Source organism: Budorcas taxicolor, chromosome 4 (assembly GCF_023091745.1).
Source record: "Budorcas taxicolor isolate Tak-1 chromosome 4, Takin1.1, whole genome shotgun sequence".
Classification (NCBI taxonomy): Eukaryota; Metazoa; Chordata; class Mammalia; order Artiodactyla; family Bovidae; genus Budorcas; species Budorcas taxicolor.
Genome location: NC_068913.1, coordinates 10,063,625 through 10,080,002, shown reverse-complemented (window position 1 = coordinate 10,080,002; position 16,378 = coordinate 10,063,625). Strand labels below are relative to the sequence as shown.

The 16,378-nt window shown below is 40.8% G+C and overlaps 1 protein-coding gene across 1 annotated transcript in view; it reads right to left on the bottom strand.

Moving 5' to 3' along the window:
- Nucleotides 1-16,378, bottom strand: part of CDK14 (cyclin dependent kinase 14) — a 664,071-nt gene that overhangs the window by 489,604 nt on the left and 158,089 nt on the right. Inside the window, exon 3 of the mRNA XM_052638676.1 lies at nt 16,102-16,350. Within this exon, the coding sequence (XP_052494636.1) occupies nt 16,102-16,350 (249 nt within the window). The remainder of the gene's footprint in view (nt 1-16,101; nt 16,351-16,378) is intronic.

Sequence of the window (16,378 nt, the reverse complement as noted above, 5' to 3'; positions counted from 1 at the left end):
GGAAAATTCTGAAAGAGATGGGAATACCAGACCATCTGACCTGCCTCTTGAGAAATCTGAATGCAGTTCAGGAAGCAACAGTTAGAACTGGACATGGATCAACAGACTGGTTCCAAATAGGAAAAGGAGTACGTTGCTGGCGACGGAATGAAACACCAACACTGCAGAGTGGTTTAAATCTTTATATTTTAACACTTGCTTCTTACAGCTACTTTATTTTATATCCCTAGCACAACAAGCTACAGGGCAAGCTGCCAAGCACTATGATTCAGAGACTATACAGTGTGCAGGCGCAGGGCGAGATACCTTTACCTTGACTTATTTACTGCAACTAAGACTGTGTTTTGGGGAACTTCCTTATCAACTTAGAATCCGTTTTGTCCCAGGGTCTGTTCCTTTTGAGGAATCAGAGAAACATCCTTGTGTGCAAGAAATGTTCTTTTCCCACGGGAACAAACAGGATTCTTAGCTGAACATCTCGTTTGCAAGAATGTTCAGCCCTGGTTGAGAGTCTCGTTTGCAAGCACTTCTCAACCTTCTTTATACCTTGTTCCCTACAGTACGTCAAGGCTGTATATTGTCATCCTGCTTATTTAACTTATATGCAGAGTACATCATGAGAAACGCTGGACTGGAAGAAACACAAGCTGGAATCAAGACTGCCAGGAGAAATATCAATAATCTCAGGTATGCAGATGACACCACCCTTATGGCAGAAAGTGAAGAGTAACTAAAAAGCCTCTTGATGAAAGGGAAAGAGGAAAGAGAAAAAGTTGGCTTAAAGCTCAACATTCAGAAAACGAAGATCATGGCATCCGGTTCCATCACTTCATGGGAAATAGATGGGGAAACAGTGGAAACAGTGGCAGGCTTTATTTTTTTGGGCTCCAAAATCACTGCAGATGGTGACTGCAGCCATGAAATTAAAAGGCGCTTACTCCTTGGAAGAAAAGTTATGACCAACCTAGATAGCATATTCAAAAGCAGAGACATTACTTTGCCGACTAAGGTCCGTCTAGTCAAGGCTATGGTTTTTCCTGTGGTCATGTATGGATGTGAGAGTTGGACTGTGAAGAAGGCTGAGCACCGAAGAATTGATGCTTTTGAACTGTGGTGTTGGAGAAGACTCTTGAGAGTCCCTTGGACTGCAAGGAGATCCAACCAGTCCATTCTGAAGGAGATCAGCCCTGGGATTTCTTTGGAAGGAATGATGCTAAAGCTGAAGCTCCAGTACTTTGGCCATCTCATGCGAAGAGTTGACTCACTGGAAAAGACTCTGATGCTGGGAGGGATTGGGGGCAGGAGGAGAAGGGGACAACCCAGGATGAGATGGCTGGATGGCATCACGGACTTGATGGACGTGAGTTTGAGTGAGCTCCGGGAGATGGCGATGGACGGGGAGGCCTGGCGTGCTGTGATTCATGGGGTCGCAAAGAGTCGGACATGACTGAGCGACTGAACTGAACTCTCTTATGTCTACATACCCCAATCCTTAAGGTTAAGCTGCATCAAAATCATTCTCCCTTAAGAAACCGTACATCCTATCATGACCACAAAAGTGCTAAGAGCAAGCGGTCTCACCGCTCTTGCTGCGGTCAACTCCCACCCCACTCTCACCAGACAGCAAGAAAAAGGGAGTGCTATCCTCTATGGGGATAAATTACCTGTTGTTTTAATGTCACTATAAAAAGATAGTATCAAAACACATTAAAATGATAAAGCTATAAGGAATTAATAACTTCTGAAAAGTATTATGTAATCACAGTTTTAAGTATATTTGTAACTGATAAAAAGTTACTAATGCCTGTGAGATACTCCATAAGAAACCAATCTTAGAAGCTTAGGGAAAGAACTTGATGTTACACTATTCTTGACCATGCGCTCTTATACCACTTATGAAAAAAACACAATTTACCCTGAATGAATCTGACTCCTACAGTTTATAAAGATTCTATGTAGCAAATTGAGCAAAGCTGTTTACCTCCTTCCTACCCAGAATGCCACAGAATGACTGAAGAGAAACTTTTCAAAAATAATAAATCAGAAATACAAAGGGAAACAAAAAAGAGTGCCAATTTCTAATCACATATTTTGAGGAATTCTAAAATACAAAAAGTAATCTGAATCACAACTTCAGAAGAAACCAGGGGGATGTAGAGCCTTAATATGTAAGAGAAAACCAGTACCGATAAAAGAATTAGGAACCTCTAGGTAAATGGGCTTCTCTATAGCTCAGATGATAAAGAATCTGCCTGTAATGCAGGAGACCCGGTTTCGATTCCTGGGTCAGGAAGATCCTCTGGAGAAGGGAATGGCAACCCTCTCCAGTACTCTTGCCTGGAGAATCCCATGGACGGAGGAGCCTGGCCGGCTACAGTCCACAGGGTCACAAAGGCTCAGACACGACTGAGCGACTAACACTGCTGCTAGGTAAATAGGACACTAATCAACAGAGCTGAACACATAATGTCCTCCCAAGCAAACTGCAGGAACGTGTGCAGAGGAGACAGCTGAGAAGGTGGGTATTCAGGCCAGAAGGGCAGAGCAAGGACTGAAGTGGCTAATACCCAGAGAAAGAATAAAACATCTACCTTCCTCAAAACGTAGTCCCTGCCTCTCACACAATCAGCAGAGACAAGGTACAGAAAACAGAATAAGCTGAGAGCAACTCTAAAATGCAAAAATGAGTATACAACCAAGAATCACAAATCATTTCAGGAATACCAACATCTTACTGAAAAAGTGACAACACTGAATAAAAATAACCCGTATCTTAAGAGAGATCCAAGATATTATATCCGTTTAAAAGAAACAGCGATTTAGAGACTAAATATTTAATTAATGAAATAAAACATGTATGGGCTGTGACTAAAAGAATGTACACAGGTGAAAAAGTAATAGGTTCAATGTTTGAATGGAATTTTCAAAAAAAATCTAGGGAGAAGTTACATTTAAACAGAAAGTTTTTTCGACCAGCATAGTATTTCTATAGATTTAACAATGGCTGAAGAAAGACAACCAAGCAACTGAGAGCTGAGTATCAGTTGGGATGGAAAAGTTGCAATTTTACCACCCACAGGGAAAGAAAAGGTACAAAATTCCATTTTCTCTCCATATACCTTATAGCTAGAGTGATGGGGAAAATGCAGGAAGGCAAGAGACAGTAGAATAATAAAAATAAAAACATACTGGGATTTACTGGATTGTTAAAGACAGATTGCAGATACTAATTAACTCCATATGCATAATTTTTAGAACATTTCTTAAGACTTAGACGGTAATTACTAGAATAAATAAGATGTACAAATCCCCAACAAGTTAAGGAGAGAAAGAATGTAAGAGAAAAGCACATGGAAGAAGGGAAAAGAGGGAAAAGAATGCGGGAGCTAGAGAAGGGGCATATACTCAGTAACAAAGCATATAAAGTAGAAAATCATAAAGTAAGAAAGTTATATCCAAACATATCAATGCTTATAATAAAACTTTAAAAATTTCCCTACTAAAAGAAAGTCCTCAGATTGGAAAGACAATCTAGCAATGTGCTATTGAGAAAAGACAAAAGAACAAACAAACAAACAAAAAAAAACACACAAAAGAGCAAATCTGAGAATAAAAAGGGAAATCTAGCCAAAAAGAGTTACTTTCGCAAAACTGTACATTATAGCAACACTGATGGCAGACAAGACAGAATTCACAAAACAGCAAAGAGATTATTTTCTCCAATAAAATCCAACAAAAGATTTCCTTTTTAAAAAACCTTTTATTTTGCATTGGGTTATAGCCGATTAACAATGCTGGGATAGTTTCAGGTGAACAAGGAAGGGACTCCACCATGTACATATACAGGTATCCATTCATTCCCAAACCCCCCTCCCATCCAGGCTGCCACATAATATTGAGCAGAGTGCCCTGTGCTAACAGGTCCTTGTTAAAATCCACCAAGAAATTTAATAATCATATACTAGTATGAGCCAAACAACATAGCTTTGCAGTGTATGAAACAATTGCTGGTAACAATAAAATGAGAAAATGTGAAATCCACAGTGATAATGCAAGACCAACATACATCATTCAGACATCAACAGAGCAGGCAAATGACCAATAAGTAAGAGATATATGGGCTTGAGTATTAGAAATAGCATTTTAACACATGCATATTAACATATATTCTTTTTAAGTACACATTTAACATTCACAAAAAATGGTGAAAGATTAGGCCACCAAAAAAAAAAATCTCAATATCAAAACTGTAAGAAACACTTCAAGTTACTTATTCTGAACACAACGCAACAAATTAGAAATTATTCATAAGAATAAAAAGAAAAATAAATAGTCTAGCCATTTGGGTTAAAAAGCAAATCTAAATTGAAAATTCATAAGTAAATATGCGGCATTGAGAACATGACATTTTAAGACCCATGGGATGCAGGCAAATCTATACATAAAAGAAAATTTAAATAAATGTGTACATACTAGAAAAGAAGAAAGGTTGAAAGTATTATGATTTAGACATTTAACTGCAGTTAGAAAATGAACAAAAAACATTACAGGAAGACATTAATAGACAATGGACCATCTATTCTTTTTTCTTCAATAAACTTGTAAAGCATCAACCACATGTTGAGTTTAATCAAGTAAAACTTGATGGAAAATTACATTCAAAAGCGCCTGACTAGTCCTGTGTGGGTTATGTTCTCATGCATTTTTCATCACCAAGAAACAGCTTGAGAATGTCACACTTTACCATCACCCTCCTGAGCCCAAGTTTTAAATAGAAATTTTAAAACCTATATTAAACTTCAGTATAAAATGATCTTCAATGGGGAAAATATTGTGTTCACAGTTCCACTCTAAATTATTTAAAATCAGAATGAGGAGTCTGTATGTTTGCTTTTGTGCTCCTTTAAAACTAAATTCAATCTAAGTTAAAGAAAAAAGAAGCAGCAGAAAATTACCTCTTTAGTCCTATTAGGAGATAAACTGCTAATGTGTACTGAGAGCAAGGACAAGACATGTTACACGAAGCTGGTAACATAACAGTAAGCTATTATTTTATCTTTCTGGAAAGGTGCAGATATTTTCCAAAAGTGATATATTTCACTCTTCCTAAACTGCCTATATTAGTTTATGTAATTTTAAGACATGGACCATATTAAACTTACTATTTCAAGAAACTGAATTAAAGAAATTCAAAAAATAAGGATAATACTTTTGTTTAGGCTATATCTCATTTATCCACAAGAAAAAATAACACAATAGATGTTAATGACACAAAGTATTCTAATTATCTAACTGAGTAGATTTGGGTGCATTAACTGCCATGCTTAAAGTACATTCTATTAACAATGTGATGGCAGAAAATGATTATTTTGCCACATTGGGTGGGAAAATAGTCAATGTGATTTGGCTTGTGCAACTGATATATACACACTGTGGAAATATACTGCAATTTACAGATCAATCATTCTGTAAAACAGAAAGAATCACACACAGGTAGCGCCTCTCTAAATGTGATTTTAGTCCACCAAAGAACGGGTCCATGGAACAGGCCATGTCTGTGAGATGGTCTGAGCTTTAAGAGTTAAATTCTTGTAAAGTTAATCTCCTATTTTAAGTAAACAGAAATGTTCTGATCTTAATTATTTTGCATATAAATAAGGAACTCAAATGCCAAGTGTTTAGAGAGGCCAATATTAAAATACTTCCAATCAAAGGAGCCAACTAAGAATAATTCAGAAGGAGAAGTCCTGTTTTGTTGGATAATTAAAGTCCAGGCCTTTGGTTTGCCTTTTTTTTTTTTTCTTTTTCCCTTGAAACGTCATTAAATCACCACATTTTAAATAAAGATGCTAGCTCAAACCAATAAGCAGTTAACCCTAACTTTATCTTTGGCTTTGATGTCAGGTCCATGGATGGATGGAAACAGCTTTATGGGGCCACTATTCTCTGCTTAATCACTTCCTCCATTTAGACTGCAGGTTTGAGATAGCACTTTAGAGAACTGGAAATACAGAGGGCTAATCAGCAATTATTAACAGGCACTACATGCATAGAGACATGGAATTTAATGAGATAATGTTAATACTTTTTTTTTAACAGAATAAAGGCACAGAGAACTGTCAATTGCCTGGATCAGCAGAGGGGAACACTGGCGTAGGTAATGGAAAAAGTCAGGGCAATATTCCAGCTGAATGGTGTTTGTCACCCTGTCCTGAAGGAGATGCTCCTGGCCCTTGCTGCTCTGGGTTCACCATGGAATCAACAAAAACAATCAGCTAATATGGATTGTTTACTGTGGTCCATGCTTTGAGCTTATCACTTTACATTCATTATCTAACTTTAAACCCTGTTAACACCACCTTGAAGTTGGTTCTATTACTGCCCCTTTTTGAATACAAAGAATTTAAGACTGCAGAAATAAAGCAACTCATCTAAGATCTTAGAGCTAGTGCTAGAGCTAGAATTCAAACCAAGTTGACTGGAATTGAGAACTTATTTTCTTTATACTACCACATTGGTAGGATCTAGCGAAAGTAAAGTCGCTCAGTCGTGTCCGACTCTTTGCAACCCCATGGACTGTAGCCTACCAGGCTCCTCCGCCCGTGGGATTCTCCAGGCAAGAGTACTGGAGTGGGTTGCCATTTCCTTCTCCAGGAGGTCTTTCCAACCCAGGGGATCGAACCCGGGTCTCCCGCATTGCAGGCAGACGCTTTACCATCTGAGCCACCAGGGAAGACTCCATAGGTAGGATCTAACTCCCACCCAAATGGAGGAGATTTAAATCATGCTTAAGTCTATCATCCACTGAAGTCCCATTCTTAGAAACAAGGACAGGGTTCTTACCAGATTTTTATAAACTGCACAAGTATACCTGAGTGTTCACTGCAGTGATACTGTGATATGGCTACACAGTTTAACACTGAATTCACTGAAAATTTACTTTAACCTTCAAACATAACCCCTTCCTTAAGATTGCTGATGATCCCCTGCATTGCAGGAAAACTGCAAGTGAGAATCACTGCTCCATTACATTATACTAAGTAAGTGTGAGACTGGGTGAGGGGAAAGTGGGACAGACTCAATCAGCACTATTTGACCTGGGCTTCCCTGGCAGTCTGGTGGTTAAGAATCCACTCTGCAACACAAGGAACATCTGTTTGACCCCTGGCCTGGGCAGCGGCGGGGGAGTCCCACATGTCGTGGGGCAACTAAGCCTGTGCACCACAGCTACTCACACGTAGGGTCCACGCTCTGCAAAGAGAGAAGCCACTGCAAGGAGAAGCCGGCTCGAAGAGCAGCCTGCACTTGACGCAACTAGAGAAAGCCCGCACCCAACAGTGAAGGCCCAGCACGGCCCAATGTAAATAAATACATTTCTCTTAAAAAAAAAGAACTATCTGACCTCATTAACCAACCAGGATCTTTGAAGTCAAACCTTCCTTGGCTAATTTTTCTTCCGTCTTAGATCTTCACAACCGGCTCTATCATCCTGCTCATTTTCAGCCCTTTTAAACATAGCAACACTGAGATAATTCATAGTTGATGGGTAACTTGGCTACAAAATAGATCTACATGCTAGACAGGGCAACAGACCCAACCTCCCCACATACTAACAACCTGACAGGGGTCTCGGTTCTTGTCTTTGACTGCACTGGGTCTCAGCTGCAGCACACGGGATCTTCAATCTTCCTGAGGGCATGTGGGCACTCGAACTCCTAGCTGTGGGCCGTGGGGTCAGTTCCCTGACCAAGGATGGAACCCAGGCCCCCTGCGTTGGGAGTGTAGAGTCTCAGCACTGAATCACCCGAGAAGTCCCGGGCGGGGCTCCATCTGGGAGCTTCTAGTCCCCGTAAGAAGGAGGCAATGCCAAATGAGGTCCTCAAGGACGAGCGTCAGAGAGCTGCAGTGGGACTCTCATTTTCAAGTCTGCATCTTCCTCCTCGCTTTCCAAATAGAGCCTGCCTGACACGGGTGCAGCTTTCCCCACCCCACCCGACCCCCACTCCAGCTGAAAGGAAGTAAATTTGGGAGAAATCTGCAGAAAGCATAGAGGACCTTAATGCAAACATGAATTCCTGAAAATATGTTCTCTTTAAGCTCAGCTTATGATAGCACAGCTCAATGAAATCCCTTCTAAATTGGACCAGGAAGACCGTCTCCTACAGCACTGCCAATGCTTCTAGCTACTGCAGGGCACAGCCTGGTTGGAGGAGGTGGTGAGAAAAAGGAAACACGTTTGTCCTGTCAGGGACAGTGCTGAATACCACCCAGGGACTGGACCCAGGGAGAGTAGGCACTCAAAACTCATCTGAAACAAATACACGAAATCTGTCAAACATCTCTTGAAATATACCCATTTAAATAAAATCCCATCCATAATATTCTGCCTGAATTTCACTCTGTTTTTTAAAACTTTTTATTTTGTATTGGGTATACTCAATTAACAATGTCATGATAGTTCCAAGTGGACAGCAAAGGGACTCAGCCATACATACACACGCATCCAGTTTCCCCCAAACTCCCCTCCCATCCAGGCGGCCACAGAGCATTGAGCAGAGTTCCACCTGCTATACAGCAGGTCCGTGTTGGCTGTCCATTTTAAATACAGCAGAGTGCACATGTTCATTCCAAACTCCGTAACTATCTCTTCCCCTGTCCTTCCCGCATGGTGACCATAAGTTTGTTCTCTGAGTCTGAATTTTAAAGTGCCACTGTCTGGACACAATCAGGAAGTTCCAATGAATGTGATGGTCACTAAGGCTAAGGCACTCTCAGTTCCATAATTTTAGTCATGACTCCTCACATAGACAATGACCAGTATGTGAACAGCAGAGAGATGTAATGGTGCATAACTGTTTCTACCACAGTATTTTCAAGAAACAAGAGTGGCTACCTTGCTTCCTCATAAAAACAGGAGCAGCAACGCCACCCTGCTGCTCACTTCCCCCTCCTTCTCAACTGTACGCCTGGAGCCCATTCAAGATACCTAATACTTTCAAAGAAATAACAGTAAAATAAAGATATAACATTAATGTTGGTGGCCTTCAGATAAAGGATATCCTTGGATGCTCATCAGTCTTTCAAAAAAAATCTTTAAAAATAAAACATATCCTAAAACTCTCATGCCATTGAGCATGAAATCGTCAAATGTTCCATAAAGATCCTATCTCAATGTCCCACTGAATATGAAATGATCAGTGTCCCATACCTATCAGACAGGATGCTGCTCAAAAACTTTCATTTTTGGCCCAGTGAGGAATCTAAAGGAAAACAGTTTTCCTGTGAAAATGAGTATGGTAAAATTCCCCATCCCACTACAATCAGGGAGAGAACAAAAAGGCAGAGTGGGCAGAGAGGACTCAGAATAAAACAGAATACTGTGGTATCATACTAAAAGAGGAAAAGAAACTATTTGCAGCTTGAACAAGAAAAAGCAAAGGCCTTTTTCCAGGGCATACTGAACGGAAGAAAAAGCTCCCAAAATGAAAAGAAAGCAAAGCATTTACCACACAAAATAACAGAAGTGCCCTGATATAGAAGAAAGGCATCCCAGAGTGGACCAGAAAAGGACAAACTCAATAAGAAACTCTCAGGAAAGAGGATCTAAAGGAAGTTAATATAATAGGAGAGAAATAGTGGACATTTCCAGTTAAACATGGTAGCCTGGAATTCCAGGGCAGGATTCCCTCTGTTTCAACATTTTAATAATGTTGTGTGTATGTGTATGTTTACCCCACACAGCTGTTCAGTCTGTTCCCTTGGTAAGCCCCCTGTTAAAGAATAACACAGGGCTTCCCAGGGAGCACAGTGATAAAGAATTGGCCTGCCAACACAGGAGACATGGGAGACTCGGGTTTGATCCCTGGGTCAGGAAGATCCCCTGGAGAAGGAAATGGCAACCCACTCCAGTTTTCTTGCCGGGAGAATCCCATGGACAGAGGAGCCTGGAGGGCTGCAGTCCATGGGGTTGCAAAGAGTTGGACATGACAGAGCAACTGAGCACATGGTGTCTTGAACACAAGTATTTATTTCTCCCCCATACACCAATCTGTATTAAAATGAAAGCAAAGTTATAACTTAGAAGAGCAACTGAATGAATAAGGGGAAGACTGCAGACAAGATACAAACAAAAATTTTGAGAAACAAATTTTGGGAAACAAATGGATAGGAGGTCACTGACAAGGACGATGACCACAGGTGGAAACCAAGGGTGGAAATCAATGAGAAAGAAGTCAATTCTCACTTCAGAATCCCTGAAACACTCAAGAATTGGAAGCTGAACTTCAAGGAGGGGTAAAAACCAAAACGACTGGTCAGATTAGATTTAAAGAACAAGTCCTTTCCCCTAGACTCTCCCAATCAGGTGTCTGTCCATCCCTGATCCCGGGAAAGGTTTATTCTCTGAAGAGGTTGAACGTGAAAGGCTCATAACTAGGACACCAAGAATTATGAAAATCAGGATTAAGAATCAGACTGAATGAAAAAATGCACAAAAAAGGGCCTGAGCCCCTTCTTGATCATCTCGGGAACCAGCAACTAGGCTTACATATCCTGAAATCTAGATTGGCCATTCAGCTTTGGAGGAATGAAAGGATGCTCCTGACAGCTCGTAGGAGATGGACCAGCCCAGAATGGATGAGGCCAATGGAGAACCATAAGGAGACGAAACCCGACAGATGACCTCATTCTGATTTGTTTCAGAGGAGTGTTCTAGTTTTATCAAATAGTTTGGGGCCTCAGTTTGTGATTAAAATTCTATTAATTAATTGTATTAATAGCAAACAAGTGAAAAGAAGAGGTAAGCACAACCAGGAAAAACAATAAGTTGCGCAAGCAAAGAAACTTAATCATAGTATACTATGTGACCTCACTAACAATGGTATTCACATCACCTCAAGACTGTAAAGACTGTATATTAACTAAAGGCATAAAGTAGGGAAGGAGACTTCCCTGGTGGTCCAGTGGGTAAGAATCTGCCTTGCAATGCAGGAAACACAGGTTTGATCCCTGGTCGGGATTCTTGCCTGAAGAATTCCATGGACAGAGGAGCCTCGGTGGGCTACAGTCCCTGGGGTCGCAAAGAGTCAGACACAACTAAGAAACTAACACTTCTAAAAGAGAAACTTCCTTTCATCGATGACTAGATTACCTTGAGGTGAATCTCATATAGAAATCACTGAAAATAAATGCTTAATCATCTGCTTTATTTACCAGCTTTCAACACTAATTCTTTTCTTTTTTCCTGGCCACACCACACAGCATGTGGGGTCTTAGTTCTCCCACCAGGGATCGACCCAGCACCTACTGCCGAGGAAGCCTGGAATCTTCACCGCGAGACCACCAGGGAAGTACCTCAGCACTAATTCTTATTTGTCCTTATAACAGTATCTATTGGGTTTTGTATATTAATGTTCCAATCTGCAATCTGACTAACTTCTCTCACTGTTTATAGTATTCCCACTGATTCTTTGTTTTTTTCCAAATATAGCATCATAAATCTGCAATAAGGAAAACCGTGCCCCTTCTCATTTACTCTCATTATCTGTAGAGATGATACGCTATTCCTATTTTCTCTCTTTTTGACAGATTTGTATGGGATTCAACCAATAATTTTTCTATCGGTTATTTTTAAGGGAAAGGAATGTTTCAGTAGTTTGAGAAGGGTATGACCAAGATAGCTTTTCTAGCTTTATGGAATAAAGTTCTTTGCTCTGTTTTCATGAAGTAAAAAGAAAAAAAAAAAAAAATGGCATCACACACATTGAGATTTCCCCTTTTGTTTCAATTCAACACTTCTCTCTGGAATTTCTTTTTCCCTATTGAAACTGCCCTGCACAGACGTCTACTCAGTACAAGGCTTTGCCCTGAAAAGGTGCTCCAATTTGCTATTCTAGAGAACGCAAGGAGAAAGACCAGCAGACACCCCCTGGTCTCTGGGCCTGCATCCACCCACAGGTGCATCGAAGTCCCCTCCACGCACGGTTGCTGTCCTCACAAGGCCCCAGCAAGCGCCTGACGGCCACGCCGGGGTTCCCGGGCTCTGAGAGAAGTCCCTAGTCCCCTGGCCTTTCCTGAGCTTCCTCCTCTACACTTTCTCATACCACATGCTTCTTAAAATTGTCCACGGTTTGCTCCCCTCACTCCTCTTTTGAGGTTCACGGAGAAACCTCCTCATCTTTATTTGCTGTCGATGTTGCCATTGCCACCCTCCCTGAGTCTGCCCCTATTTCACACATATACATTGCTATATTTAAAACAGATAACCAACAAGGACCTACTGTATAGCACAGGGAACTCTGCTCAATGTTATGTGACAACCTAAATGGGAAAATAATCTGAAAAAGTATAGATAACGTAAACGTATAACTGAATCACTTTGCTAAACACCTGAAACTAACATAACATTATCAGTCACCTATGCTGTGCTGTGTTTAGTCGCTCAGTCACGTCTGACTCTTTGCAACCCCGTGGACTGTAGGCTGCAAGGATCCTCTGTCCTTGGGATTCTCCAGGCAAGAAAACTGGAGTGGGTTGCCATCCCTCCTCCAGGGGATCTTCCCAATCCAGGGACCGAACCCAGGTATCCTGCATTGCAAGCAGATTCTTTACCGTCTGAGCCACCAGGGAAGCCCAAGAATACTGGATTGGGTAGCCTATCCCTTCTTCAGGGGAATCTTCCCAATCCAAGAATTGAACCAGGGTCTCCTGCATTGCAGGTGATTCTTCACCAGCTGAGCTACCAGGGAAGCCCCATTAATCACCTATACTCCAGTATAAAGGACTGGACTTCCCTGGTGGCCCAGACGGTAAAGCGTCGGCCTACAATGCAGGAGATGCGGGTTCAATCCCTGGGTTGGGAAGATCTCCTGGAAAAGGAAATGGCAACCCACTCCAGTATTCTTGCCTGGGAAATCCCATGGACAGAGGAACTTGGTAGGCTACAGTCCATGGGATCGCAAAGACTCAGACATGACTAAGAGACTTAACTTTCACTTTCCAGTATAAAATAAAAAGTAAAAGATAGAAGATGGTGCTGGAGAAGACTCTAGAGCGTCCCTTGGACAGCAAAGAAATTAAACCAGTCAATCCTAAAGGAAATCAACCCTGAATATTCACTGAAAGGACTGATGCTGAAGCTGAAGCCTTTGGCTACCTGATGAGAAGTGTCAACTCACTGATGCTGGGAAAGATTGAAGGCAGGAGGAGAAGGGGGTGACAGAGAATGGGATGGTTGGATGGCATCACTGACTCAATGGACATGAGTTTGAGCAAATTCTGGGAGATAGTAAAGGACAGGAAAGCCTGGCGTGCTGCAGTCCATGGGGTCGCAGAGTTGGACAAGACTTACTGACTGAACAATAGCAACAACAAGAAAAGAAAGAAAGAGAAATACAGAATATATCAGACAAGTCTCAACTTTCCTTGAGAGGAATTTTAGCAAATCCCTTATTTCAAATCACAATTAAATATCAAAATCCCCCCACTGTTATTCATACTATGATGTACACAACGACTTTTAAGGTTATATGACCCCTGCTAGCAGCAAACACACCCAACACCTAATCCTGGTTTCTAAATACCATGCTTCAATAAAAGGAAACAGGGCTCTCTGGAGAAATAGCTGAATCTGGGTCTGGGGCTGGGAAAATACAAGACAGGCCAAGAGCAACTTGTAGGACAAGAAAGTACAGAAGTGCTCCAAAAACACTCCACATAATAGGCTCTAGGTTCATGCACCTCATTAGAATTGACTCAAATGCATTCCTTTTTATGGCTGAGTAGTATCCCATTATAACTATACAGCTTCTTTATCTATTCACCTGTCGATGGACATCTAGCTTGCTTCCATGTCTCGGCTATTGTAAACAGTGCTGCAATGCATACTGGGGTACATGTGTCTTTTTCAGACCATGGGAATTTGCAATATGACTGAAGGAACGCAAACTGAGGCTCAGTAATAACCTAGAGGGGTGGGAAGGAGATTCAAGAGGGAGGGGACATATGTACACCTATGGCTAATTCATGTTGATGTATGACAGAAATCAAACCAATATTGTAAACTAATCACCAATCAACTAAAAATAATAAAAAATGTTTTTAATATAAAAAAAATTTTTTTAATATTTTTTGAAAAGGTATATGGGACAAATTGAGAGTAGCATTGAAACACAAACATTGCCATATGTAAAGCAGACAGCCAGTGGGGATTTGCTGTGTGACACAGGGAACTCAAAGCCAGGGCTCTGTGACAACCCAGAGGGGTGGGATGGGTTGGGAGGTGGGAGGGAGGCTCAAGAGGTGGGACATAGTGTATCAAAGGCTGATTCATGTTGCTGTATGGCAGAAACCGGCACAATACTGTAAAGCAGTCATCCTTCAATTAAAAATAAGTAAGTAAATAAATAATAAACATTTCAACAATTAAAAGGGGAATGAGGCATCTCAAAAGGACACAGGGGCCAACCTAAAAGAGCTCCCAATGACCAATGACTAGAGCAGGAACAATCTGAGCAAGAAAAGAAATAATGCACCATTGGACAATAACTAGGATTGAAGATGAAACACAGAATAACTAGTTTAATTTGATTTTCATATAAACAGTGAATAAGTTTGCCTCACTGCAATATCTCAATGCCAATTTCTATATATCATGTAGGGTGACAATTAACATCATTGAGATAACTATACAGTAAAATGGGCTTCCCTGATGGCTCAGATAGTAAGGAATCTGTTTGCAATGCAAGAGACCTAGGCTTGATTCCTGGGTCGGGAAGATCCCCTGGAGAAAGAAATGGCTACTCACTTCAGTATTCTTGTCTGGAGAATTCCATGGACAGAGGAGCCTGGCAGGCTATAGTCCATGGGGCCACAAAGAGTCTGACACAACTGAACAAATAATACATATAGTAAAATATATATATAATTCTCTTGCCATAAGAGGAGTTTAGTCATTCTCAAAGATTCTTTTCATTTCTTCTAAATGATACTAAATCTAAAAGTTTTCCCAAGTGTTACTGTTGTTTATGTGTGACCTAGACAGACACTACACTGCAACCATAGATAAGATTACAGGGACCAATCTGGGGAAACCCAGATAACCAATTCTCCTCAAAAAGGCTGCATTAACAATATTTATTTTCACTTCATTAACAACAACAACAACAGCAAAACCTGTGACACAAGATTTTCGTAGTATCCCACACTTTACTTAAATTGAAGTGTCAGCGTTCTAGCAGCCGACATTTCTTGCTCTTTTTTGACCATCAAGGAATTTAATATTTAAAGTCTGTGAAATGGGATATGCTTCTTAGCAAGATGACAGAATCAAAATTCTCTTAGCGCTCTTCTCTCAGCCTTTAAATTCTTAGACTGTGTCATAAAGTTCTTCAGTGTGGGTTAACTCTGAAAATTACTGAATTTCAAAAGATCATAAGGCTTCTTTTTTTTTAACAGTGTTAAACGCAGGCCAGTCTTGGAAAGATGAGTTTCAATAAAATTCTTTACAGTCAAAAAGCAGCAATCATCTCAGAATTTTACACCTTCTCGGGCCCAAAGGCAAGACTTGCTTTAATACAGTTTGACCTCAGAAAATTTCCTTGTGATGAATAAGATTTCTCTTTATAAGATCGATTTCAATGTCTAGCTCCTAATTTTAAAAATATTGACAATGAAAACCAACTGTAATAAGACAAGTGAACAACTTTTAACAAGTATCCTGAAATGAAATTCTTTGTGAATCTGTCAAATTCAAAACTATCCTTACTGCCTGCCAACACAGTAAAGTTTGAAAATCCTCTCCAAGAGTTTGAATTACCCAAGGAGTTTAAATGACAAATTCCTCTAACTGGAAACAGCTAGGGGAAAAAAAAATTTTTTCCAAAAATAAGTTTAATCATTTCTCATTGGCTTGCTGGGTGCCTGTGAATCAAGAGTTTGTATATGTAGTTGGTACTTGCGCATGCCTGCACACTCTTCCAGAAAATGCTGAACCACCTAAGGAGAGAATGCCTAATAACGCGCTGATAAAGCCACCTGGTGTCTCCCTGCACATTGTCCCACTTGCTCTGCTCACCCGCTGGTAAGTGAGAAGACCACACTCACCGAGCTGGGGCTGGAGTGCCGCCGAACTTTAGGAGACTCTTTGCCAGCAGAGGAGCTCTTATTAAAGTTAATGCAAGCATTGTTCTCAGAATGCACCCTCTTCACTTGATTAGTGGGTTTCTCAAACGGGTCAAAAGTGCTCTGTGTCCTCTGAACCCTGACTTTCTTATCCTCAGGAATTGTGTCCAGGGGTTTGATCACTGAGTCCATTCCTGGGCAGTTTCGTGTGGACATCTTTGTGACACATATCTGGCGGAAAAAAAGAGAGAGAGAAATT